At 41.5% G+C, this 12529-nt stretch overlaps 1 protein-coding gene across 1 annotated transcript; it reads left to right on the top strand.

Annotated features, from left to right (window-relative positions):
* Positions 1-537: 537 nt before the first annotated feature.
* LOC124282664 (acetylcholine receptor subunit alpha-type acr-16-like) lies at positions 538-12245 on the top strand. The gene is made up of 4 exons (XM_046718689.1): positions 538-659; positions 5757-5890; positions 9359-9513; positions 11648-12245. The coding sequence occupies exons 1-4, from the start codon at positions 611-613 to the stop codon at positions 12012-12014; spliced, it is 705 nt and encodes a 234-aa protein (XP_046574645.1). The 5' UTR covers positions 538-610; the 3' UTR covers positions 12015-12245.
* Positions 12246-12529: the final 284 nt, after the last annotated feature.

The following is a 12529-nucleotide window of genomic DNA, read 5'->3' on the forward strand; positions in this document are numbered from 1 at the left end:
GACACAGCCCGAAGACCGTAAGAAATAAAGGACGCCAAATCAGCGCCATGACGTCCATGCCACGTCGACTCCGTGCATGTGTACAGGCTCAGGGAGGTCACGCTCGCTACTGACGGACTTAAGGGGGGTCTGTGTGTGACGTGTCAGCCATATTGGCGGAACTCTTGTAATCATTTTTTATGAAAATGAAGCACAATGAAATGCTCAACATAACTGTAGAACAATTTTTATCCAAGTGTTGTTTGTTAAGTTTTTCTCATTTGAATTTGGTTTTGCGTTTTCAAATATGTGTCAGTATAGATCAGTGACAGTGTGGCTTCATCACAAACAACTTTGGGAATAGGTGAAGCCCATTATACTCTGTGCCACAAAGAGCACGCGGGACACATTACATTCGTGTGGGAAATGAGCGCTCGGGGACGATTTACTGCATCCGGGTTGGTCATGGGATATGGGCCGGTCTCCAATCATTGTTCGGATGTACAGAGAAACACGTGCTCCTGCCATTTGTGCTAATCACCAGGGAATATGACGTATTGCAAGGCCTGCTATATATTCCGCTGTTGGTATCACACTGGCAATCACTGAAGTCTACACAGCAGAGAACACCATGATGTCCACGGGAACGATTCTAGTGCTGCTGGCACTGTGCGCTGTTGGTGAGTAACTGGCCAAATGTAGTGGGGGTGTTCTTATGACTTTTAAAAAAAATAATTTTTTATCACTTTATTTCTTTATAATGGGTACATAATTTATGCATTTGTGGTACATGTAAATATTATAAAACAAGGACATGGATGGTAGATAATCCGTAGGCTATAAGAATACATTTGTTGTTGCAATTTATGTGAAGAGGTTATGGCAAGATGACCAAAAGGTGAAGAATTTACCATAGTTGCAGTGCGAAAAGACAGCACATTTGTCAATTTCATACAAGGCTTGTAGATAATTTTTTAATCCAGCAATCTGTGGATGCGAATTGGAACATCTCTTTGCATATATATAGTATTTTGTTGCGATGATAATAAGGTTTAGTACATCATTTCTTTTTTCTTTATATCCAAAGATGATATGTTTTGCATCCAGAGTTAATTTTGTGCCTGTTTCTTGTTCAATCCAGGCTTTTAGTTGCTGCCACAACGTTTTCACATGTACACATTCACAAAATACGTGGATAATTGATTCCATTTTAACCTTACAGAATGTACAAGATGCGGATTGTGGCAGTTTATAGTTCAATAAATCCTTGTTTGTTGTAATGATTCGTTGGACAATTTTATATTGAAGCCATCTGAATTGTGTATTACAAGTTGTTCTGAAAGGTACATAGTTAAAAACTTTCCAGAGTTGTTCTGATATATCTACGTTGATATCCTTTCCCATTTAAGTTGACTATTTAGCTTTTCTTAGCAAGACAGAGTAGAAAATCTTGCATCCTTTACGTTCTTTAATTATAGAGTATATGTATATTATTAGGAATAAATGGCTCCTCTACTGTACACAGAGTTAGTTCTTTCGAAAGTAAGTAGACATTTATGGAGTTAATGATACCCCTATATTCTAAAAAATGTGTCTTAATATTATATAGGGAGATAAACTCTTCATAGGTAAGAAAATTACTATCTTTTTTCAGTAGATCATTAATGAATTTAACATTTCCCTTCAAGTAATGTTTATAAATAATAGGTTTTTGACCTACGGTAATATTGTCGTTTGCCCATATATACTGTTGTGAAGTTTCTGTATCAACGTCATCATTTATTTGTAAAGATTGCATATTTGCCCACGCTTCGTAAACATCTCTCCAAAAAAACATTACTGATATTTGGGATAATAGCGTGTTTTAAGTAGTTTGCTCCCATCTCTGTTGGGTGAAGTCTTTTTTTGTTGGAATAGCAAAATCTATAACATTTGATATGTTAGAATGTTTAACAAATGTTCTGCGCAGCCATGAGAGTTTTTGAGCTTGTATTGTTTCAAGAATTAAAGGTACATTTAGCCCCCCTTCTTTATACGATTGAATAATCGTGTTTCGCTTGATCTTGTCAGGTTTTCCTTTCCAAACGAATTTAAAACATTTTTTCTGTAGATTTTGAATGGAATCACTTCTTGGATTTGGCAACATAGTAAAAAGATGGTTTAGGGAAGGCAATATAAGGCTTTTAAGAACAGTAATTCTACCAAATGGAGTAAGGTCTCTTCTTAACCACGTCGTCATTGTCTTATCAACTTGTTTTAGTTTGTCTTTATAATTTCTTTCAACCATTTCAGCCTGGTTGTGTTGAAACTGAATTCCGAGTAAAGTAAAGGGTCTTTGGGACCAATCTAGTTTGAAAGTCTTACAGTATTGAATGCTTGAGTATTGCATAGAACCAATCCATATTATTTTAGTTTTTTCTATGTTTATTTTAAGGCCAGAAAATTCAGCATATTGATTAAGTAAACCCAAGGTTGCTTGAAAGCATTTTTCCGTTCCATCAAGAATAAGTGTTGTGTCGTCTGCAAATTGCGTTAATAAATATTCAATATCAAGAAGTTTAATACGCTTTACATTTTTATTTTCCCTCAACATGTGTGCCAAAATTTCTGTGCAGATAAGGAATAGATATGGCGAAAGTGGATCACCTTGTCTACATCCTCTCGAAATATTAAAAAAATTACTGGAAAAACCATTTACTAGAACACTTGACTTTATATCATTGTAAAAAGTCTTAATCCAATGTGTAATAGAAGGTCCAAAATTTAAAAAATCTAGACAATTCTCAATAAATTTCCATTCAACAGAGTCAAAAGCTTTTTCAAAGTCGATTAGTATAAGTAAACCTGGTACGTGTATATTCATTTGTTCGGTGTATTCTATTATGTCTGCTACCAGTCTAGTCAATCGCCAATATATCTCCCTTTCATAAATCCTTTTTGATCCTCACTAATTATAGTTGGTAGTATATTTTTATACGAGCTGCAATTGTTGCTGATGCTATTTTGTATGATATATTTAGTAGGGATATGGGTCTATAGTTTTTTATGTATTCTTTAGACTTTTCCTTTTTTGGTAAACATGTAATAAGTTTTTGGCTGACCGATAGTTCCCCATTTAGATACGCATAATTCAACCAGTTAATCAAAAATGTATGAATATCCTTCCAAAAGAATTTAAAGAATTCAGATGTGTAACCAGAAGGTCCGGGACTTTTGCTATTTTTCATCTTTTTCAGAGCATTAAGAACTTCATCATATTGGAGTTCTCCTTCAAGTGATAAAGAATTTTCATTTGATAATTTGGGAATATTTGATTCTTTAAACAAGTCCTGAAGATTGATATCTTTTGAGCTTTGACTAGGAGTACAGAATTATCATCATTCAGTTTTATTATCGCTTTGTTTACGAATGTTTGTTTTTCCAGAGCTAGAAAAAATTTCGTTGGTTTCTCTCCTTTTTCTTGCCAATTCGATTTAGCCCTAATCATAATTCCCTCCGTTTTTACTTTATTTATCTCTAATTGCCTGTCTTGAAGTTCATCTATCTCCTTAAGAATATTTTCTTTTTCTTTGCCCTGAATTTTACCATCTAACGAAATTTCAAGTTTCTCAAGTGAATCGTTAATTTCATTTTCTTCTTTCAACCTTTCACGTTTTTTTATAGAGGACTATTTTATAGTTGAACCTCGGATATTACACAAAAGTACTTCAAAGAACAGCTGGTCATTTATAGTTAAATGTTTTCCCCCTTCGGTATCAACTCTACTGTATTCATCGAATGTATCTCTGATAGTTTTCTTAAATTTGCTAACATACTCTGGTTCATGTAACAAGCTATTGTTATACTTCCAGAACCCACGTCCCCTTTCAAGTTTTGTGAAATGGAGTTCTATTGCTACCAGTGAATGATCAGATCTGTAACCTGTCAGTATATCCGATGACATCACAGATTTCTCGAGGTTTCTACTAATTGAAAAGAAGTCTAATCTGGCTTCTTATGACTTTTGCTGCTACCAACATGTTCATTATACCACAGACCATATAATAAATTATATGGTCATACCAGTAGCCCCCAAACTTGCTAGTTTCCATGCACAGTGCACTCCGAGAGAATCTCCGTCTGCGACAACGCAGAGAGACTTTCTATAGTATCTCCGTCTTTCCGCATTCTCCTTTGCAACGGCCAAAGAGATAAATATTGCATGCGTGATCTGGCGCCACTGTCTATTGCTGAGAGCGCCAGGCAAGTATTGCATGCGCTGTACTGTATTATGGAGTAACTGTATCTTTGCCAAACACATTTTGTTCCCATTTTCATTCTTATCTTTACCTCACAGAACGGTAACTGTGTCAAAGTAAATGTACACTTGTAGACTGACAACAGTAGGACATTGTGTAACTCGGGACGTCTGTACCCTTGTAGACTGACAACAGCAGGGCATTGTGTAACTCGGGACGTCTGTACCCTTGTAGACTGACATTGTGAAACTCGGGACCTCTGTACACTTGTAGACTGGCAATAGCAGGACATTGTGTTACTCGGGACGTCTGTACACTTGTAGACTGACAAAAGCAGGACATTGTGAAACTCGAGACGTTTGTACACTTGTAGACTGACAACAGCAAGACATTGTGTTACTCGGGACGTCTGTGCACTTGTAGACTGACAATAACAGGACATTGTGTAACTCGGGACGTCTGTACCCTTGTAGACTGACAACAGTAGGACATTGTGTAACTCGGGACGTCTGTACACTTGTACACTGACAATAGCAGGACACTGTGTTACTCGGGACCTCTGTACACTTGTACACTGACAACAGCAGGACATTGTGTTACTCAGGACGTCTGTACCCTTGTAGACTGACAACAGCAGGGCATTGTGTTACTCGGGACGTCTGTACACTTGTACACTGACATTAGCAGAACATTGTGTTACTCGGGACCTCTGTACCCTTGTAGACTGACAATAGCAGGGCATTGTGTTACTCAGGACGTCTGTACACTTGTAGACTGACAACAGTAGGACATTGTGTAACTCGGGACGTCTGTACACTTGTACACTGACAACAGCAAGACATTGTGTTATTCGGGACGTCTGTACACTTGTAGACTGACAATAGCAGGGCATTGTGTTACTCAGGACGTCTGTACCCTTGTAGACTGACAATAGCAGGACATTGTGTTACTCAGGACGTCTGTACCCTTGTAGACCGACAATAGCAGGACATTGTGTTACTCGGGACGTCTGTACCCGTGTAGACTGACAATAGCAGGACACTGTGTTACTCGGGACGTCTGTACACTTGTACACTGACAACAGCAAGACATTGTGTTACTCGGGACGTCTTCACCCTTGTAGACTGACAATAGCAGGACATTGTTTTTACTCGGGACGTCTGTACACTTGTAGACTGACAATAGCAGGACATTGTGTTACTCGGGACGTCTGTACCCTTGTAGACTGACAATAGCAGGACATTGTTTTTACTCGGGACGTCTGTACACTTGTAGACTGACAATAGCAGGACATTGTGTTACTCGGGACGTCTGTACACTTGTAGACTGACAACAGTAGGACATTGTGTAACATATCTGTACACATGTAGACTGACAATAGCAGACATTGTGTTACTCGGGACGTCTGTACACTTGTAGAGTGACAATAGCAGGACATTGTGAAACTCGGGACGTCTGCAAACTGTAGCTGCAGATTGTCCAACGTGTGACGTTTTAAGTTTGTTGAAGATTAATATTGTTATGGTTTCGCCGTTGCAGCTCATTGCCAGCGATTTGATGCCCTGAACAAATATATCATCAACAAAGCCGCTGGCACCTCCATACCTGTCAGTAACAGCGGCGCACCAGTCAATGTCTCCATAACGATGAACCTCTTACAGCTAACCTCACTGGTAGGTACCATCACAGCTAACCTCTGTAATTACTACCATATCAGCTAACCTCACTGGTAGGTAACATCACCGTTAACCTCACAAGTAAGTACCATCGCAGCTAACCTCTGTAATTACTACCATATCAGCTAGCCTTACTGGTAGGTAACATCACCGCTAACCTCACAAGTAAGTACCATCACAGCTAACCTCTGTAATTACTACCATATCAGCTAACCTTACTGGTAGGTAACATCACAGCTAACCTCACTGGTAGGTACCATCACAGCTAACCTCATAAGTAAGTACCATCACAGCTAACCTCACTGGTAGGTACCATCACAGCTAACCTCACAAGTAAGTACCATCACAGCTAACCTTACTGGTAGGTAACATCACAGCTAACCTTACTGGTAGGTAACATCACAGCTAACCTCACTGGTAGGTACCATCACAGCTAACCTCACAAGTAAGTACCATCACAGCTAACCTCACTGGTAGGTACCATCACAGCTAACCTCACGAGTAAGTACCATCACAGCTAACCTTACTGGTAGGTAACATCACAGCTAACCTCACTGGTAGGTAACATCACAGCTAACCTCACAAGTAAGTACCATCACAGCTAACCTTACTGGTAGGTAACATCACAGCTAACCTCACAAGTAAGTACCATCACAGCTAACCTTACTGGTAGGTAACATCACAGCTAACCTTACTGGTAGGTAACATCACAGCTAACCTCACAAGTAAGTACCATCACAGCTAACCTTACTGGTAGGTAACATCACAGCTAACCTCACAAGTAAGTACCATCACAGCTAACCTTACTGGTAGGTAACATCACAGCTAACCTCACAAGTAAGTACCATCACAGCTAACCTTACTGGTAGGTAACATCACAGCTAACCTTACTGGTAGGTAACATACAGCTAACCTCACAGGTAACATCACAGCTAACCTCACAAGTAAGTACCATCACAGCTAACCTTACTGGTAGGTAACATCACAGCTAACCTCACAAGTGGTACCATCACAGCTAACCTTACTGGTAGGTAACATCACAGCTAACCTCACAAGTAAGTACCATCACAGCTAACCTTACTGGTAGGTAACATCACAGCTAACCTTACTGGTAGGTAACATCACAGCTAACCTCACAAGTAAGTACCATCACAGCTAACCTTACTGGTAGGTAACATCACAGCTAACCTCACAAGTAAGTACCATCACAGCTAACCTTACTGGTAGGTAACATCACAGCTAACCTTACTGGTAGGTAACATCACAGCTAACCTCACAAGTAAGTACCATCACAGCTAACCTTACTGGTAGGTAACATCACAGCTAACCTTACTGGTAGGTAACATCACAGCTAACCTCACAAGTAAGTACCATCACAGCTAACCTTACTGGTAGGTAACATCACAGCTAACCTCACAAGTAAGTACCATCACAGCTAACCTTACTGGTAGGTAACATCACAGCTAACCTTACTGGTAGGTAACATCACAGCTAACCTTACTGGTAGGTAACATCACAGCTAACCTCACTGGTAGGTACCATCACAGCTAACCTCACAAGTAAGCACTAAGTTGTCATTCAATACCAATGTACCTTCACTTTATCTCCCAGTACTGCTGTTCCTTACCTGCGAAAACCTTTCCTGAGACACCCAGTACTGCTGTACCCTCACTTCGACAAAGAATACTGTTGTTCCTTTACCGGGACACACAATACTGCTATACCTTTATCTTGACATCCAATACTGCTATACCTTTACCTTGACAGCCAATAATGCTGTTCCTCTACCTTGACACCCAATACTGCTGTTCCTCTATCGTGACACCCACTGTTGTTGTTCCTCTATCTTGACACTAAATACGGCTATACCTTTACCTTGACACCCAATACTGCTGTACCTTGACACCCAATACTGCTCTACCTTTACCTTGACACCCAATACTGCTGTACCTTGACACCCAATACTGCTGTACCTTTACCTTGACACCCAATACTGCTGTATCCTTACCTTGACATTCAATACTGCTCTACCTTTACCTTGACACCCAATACTGCTCTACCTTTACCTTGACACCCAATACTGCTGTATCTTTACCTTGACACCCAATACTGCTCTACCTTTACCTTAACACCCAATACTGCTGTACTCTTACGTTGACACCCAATAATGCTGTACCTTTACCTTAACACCCTATACTGCTGTATCCTTACCTTGACATTCAATACTGCTCTACCTTTACCTTGACACCCAATACTGCTCTACCTTTACCTTGACACCCAATACTGCTCTACTTTTACCTTGACACCCAATACTGCTCTACCTTTACCTTGACACCCAATACTGCTGTATCCTTACCTTGACATTCAATACTGCTCTACCTTTACCTTGACATTCAATACTGCTCTACCTTTACCTTGACACCCAATACTGCTGTATCTTTACCTTGACACCCAATATTGCTCTACCTTTACCTTAACACCCAATACTGCTGTACTCTTACGTTGACACCCAATAATGCTGTACCTTTACCTTGACATCCAATACTGCTGTACCTTTATCTTGACACCCAATACTGCTGTATCTTTACCTTGACACCCAATACTGCTCTACTTTTACCTTGACACCCAATACTGCTCTACCTTTACCTTGACACCCAATACTGCTGTATCCTTACCTTGACATTCAATACTGCTCTACCTTTACCTTGACATTCAATACTGCTCTACCTTTACCTTGACACCCAATACTGCTGTATCTTTACCTTGACACCCAATATTGCTCTACCTTTACCTTAACACCCAATACTGCTGTACTCTTACGTTGACACCCAATAATGCTGTACCTTTACCTTGACATCCAATCCTGCTGTACCTTTATCTTGACACCCAATACTGCTGTACCTTTATCTTGACACCCAATAATGCTGTACCTTTACCTTGACACCCAATACTGCTGTATTTTATCTTGACACCCAATGCTGCAATATGACTTTCTTTACCTTAACACCCAATACTGCTGTATCTTTATCTTGACACCCAATACTGCTGTACCTTTACCTTGACACCCAATAATGCTGTACCTTTACCTTGACACCCAATACTGCTGTACCTTTATCTTGACACCCAATACTGCTCTACCTTTACCTTAACACCCAATAATGCTGTACCTTTACCTTAACACCCAATACTGCTGTATCTTTACCTTAACACCCAATAATGCTGTACCTTTACCTTGACATCCAATACTGCTGTACCTTTATCTTTCTGTTGCATCTTCTCTTGATTCCCAATACCTTCGTTGCTTCTCTTCGTCTCCTAATGCCTTCACACAGAATTTGAAATGTAAAGTCCGCCTTTATTGCTATCCAAAGACAATCCCGCCTTATGCCTGTCGTTCTCAACACGAGCGTTACTTGTACTCACGCGCCTGTCCATGTACATACATTTATCTCTTCCTTTTGACAGGACCCAAAGTCCGGTGATGCTGAGATAGAAGCATGGATGACTTTCCAATGGACAGACACAAGGCTGTCGTGGGACCCTGCAACTTTCAACAATGTAACAGCCACCCGCCTACAGGTGTCCAAGATCTGGTACCCGGATGTCGTGCTCTACAATGGGTGAGCATGCATTGGTTTGCTTTGTAGGCACTTGTGTCCCACGCCATTGGGATGTTCCATAACGTTAACGTTCACATGTCGTTCCCTAGAGCCCCTCCAGAGAAGTCCGCTCCTATCCAGAAAGTCCAGCGTTAACCTGGAACAGCTGACTCGTGAAAACACGAGACCATAGACGATTTCCCCAGTGTTACCCTGTAAAAAGCAATAGCGTCTAACACGTCCGTTTGTTGACTTGACTTGAACTCGCAGGTCAACAGCTATTTGTTTATATGTTTGGGTTCAATTTCTTTCTGTCTGGTTTCTGATTAATCGATCTTGGAGGTGTAATGTTACCGTCATGTCCCAACAAATGCTTCCCCAAACCATCATGTCCCCACAAATGCTTCCCCAAACCATCACACACAGATCCGTAGGTCTCCACTTGCAACATCACGACGTACGGTCACCACTTGCAACATCGTGACGTACGGTCACCACTTGCAACATCATGACTTACGGTCACCACTTGCAACATCATGACGTACGGTCACCACTTGCAACATCATGGCGTACGGTCACCACGTGCAACATCATGACGTACGGTTACCACGTACGGTCACCACTTGCACATTATGGCGTACGATCACCACTTGCAACATCATGACGTACGGTCACCACTTGCAACATCATGATGTACGGTCGCCACTTGCAACATCATGACGTACGTTCACCACGTACGGTCACCACTTGCAACATCACGACGTACGGTCACCACTTGCAACATCGTGCCGTACGGTCGCCACGTGCAACATCATGACGTACGATCACCACTTTCAACATCATGACGTACGATCACCACGTGCAACATCATGACGTACGGTCACCATGTGCAACATCATGACGTACGGTCACCACGTGCAATATCATGACGTACGGTCACCACGTGCAACATCATGACGTACGGCCACCACGCCGCCTATGGGCGCGTACACAGCATCATATTTGTTGAGTTGAAACCTGCTTTCGTCGCTGAAGAATACCCATGGCCAGTTTTGCTGTTGCCACTGACGGACAGTCCGGCACCAACTCAGTCGTCTACGTCGATGTTCAAGCATCAACGTAAAGCCCGTGAACGGCCGATAGGCCCTGAGACCATTTGACGGAGTCGTCTGGACAATGTCCTTTTGTTGATTGGATGTCTAAGGCTGTTTGCGTCGGATGACTTCACAGTGAGACAGCAGGGTTGTGACCCTTGATGCTCCTGTCCTAAGCCTGTCTGCTGTTCGGCCAGTTTGTCGGTATCGTGTGACCAATCTGTCGCTCTTTCTACCTCTTGTGCGGTGAGTGGGGACATGTTTGTTGTGTCAAACGGATGGCAGTTAAGAAAAAGGTCAGCTCCGCACGTCTTTTACACTACATTCCTATGCGGGGAGTTTTCTGTACACTTTAATGAATGAATTCTGTTTATTCGATATGTACGTACAACACGTAGTTTTCTCTCTGTCATTTTGCATGTGCCGCTCGTGAGGTGTGTTGCTAGCTAATATACGGGTTTTTGACTACATGGAGGTGAATGAACACATATTGAGTTTTCTAATGGTTCAGAGCGATCTGACGATCCGACGACGCGACGTCCGAATCTAGGCCCGTACCAACGTGCACTGTAGTCTAAAGTGCAACGTTTCGGGGTTCTATCTGTGGCACTCATTTGTTGAAACTGTTCTTTCTTCAGACGACCGATCATAACATTTATGTTTCATGATCCACCATGTATCAGGCCTAACGGACTGAGGATATATTCCGAAAGCTAATTAGCTTTACAGAAGCTGATGGTATGTGACTAAGTGAGTGAGGTAGTCGGGTTCAACTCCATTGTGAACAGTTTTACTTAACTCGACATGTTGCCTTGGTGTGGAAGAAAGCTGAAGTGATTCAGGCTTTAGGAATCTTTGGTCTAACCCACGAGCGGGTCTGACCTACCCAAAAGTGTAATCTTAGATTCGATATGCATTCGATTTTCATGATTATGAAGTGTAATGATGTTTAAAGTGAAATGGCTTACAGACGATGAGACGATAGGATAGGACATTGCCCTGTTCAACCGATGATGTGTAGGATTACTAATGATGCACCATATATGGTAATCTGTTCACAGACACACACGTATCGTGGAAACCCTGGCTGTGGTGCACAGTGACGGAAGCATCTTGCATGTTCCCCCCACCACCATCAAGACACGTTGTGACGTCAGCAACTACACCACCGGCGGCACCGTCAGCTGCGGACTCAAATATGGCTCCTGGACGTACCATGCCCACCTCCTCAATCTGGTATCTTCATCTACCAGCGTAGACGTGTCAGCATACACGTCCGGTGGGGTGGACTGGGTTTTGAACGAGCACACGGCGACGAGGGAAGTTAAGCACTACGCATGTTGTCCTGAGGCCTACATCGATGTGATGTTCGACTTATCTTTCCAGATGAAGGGTCATAAGTACTTCGGATGGAGCGTGTTTTCCTAACCTCAAGCTACAAGTCTAATGGAATGTGACCCAAAATAATTTCGTTATTTATTTCTTTTTGAAAATAGTTGGGTTACTTAAGGACAAACACATTTTATTGCATGGAGTTCTGATATGATAGACGATCTAATTTCATCAGTATTTTTCAATGCATGCACTTAAAAGAATTATTATTTTGTGTTAACATGGTGTCAGTATGAAGTAAATATATTAAATATATCCTTGATCGTATTCACTATTTCTTATTGTATGTATATCGTTGAAGAGGGCGTTGACAGTAAACGTGGCATGGTCGAGTGACGGCGACATGAAAATGGTATACAAATCCTGAGTATCTTAGTTGCAGAGAGTACGTGTCTGCCGAAATTGTCTGGCGTAGATGACGTCTTTAGTCGTTCCTAACAGAAAACTGAATGTTTTAACTTTCAAGTCGCTTCATCAGCATTCCGTTCAAGTAGCGACGGTATGGAGCATGTGAAGCAAGGCAGAATGAGAATGACTAAAGCGTCTGTATA

The sequence above is a fragment of the Haliotis rubra genome, unplaced genomic scaffold (genome assembly GCF_003918875.1).
Source record: "Haliotis rubra isolate DU_JTF1 unplaced genomic scaffold, ASM391887v1 Scf300, whole genome shotgun sequence".
Taxonomy (NCBI): domain Eukaryota; kingdom Metazoa; phylum Mollusca; class Gastropoda; order Lepetellida; family Haliotidae; genus Haliotis; species Haliotis rubra.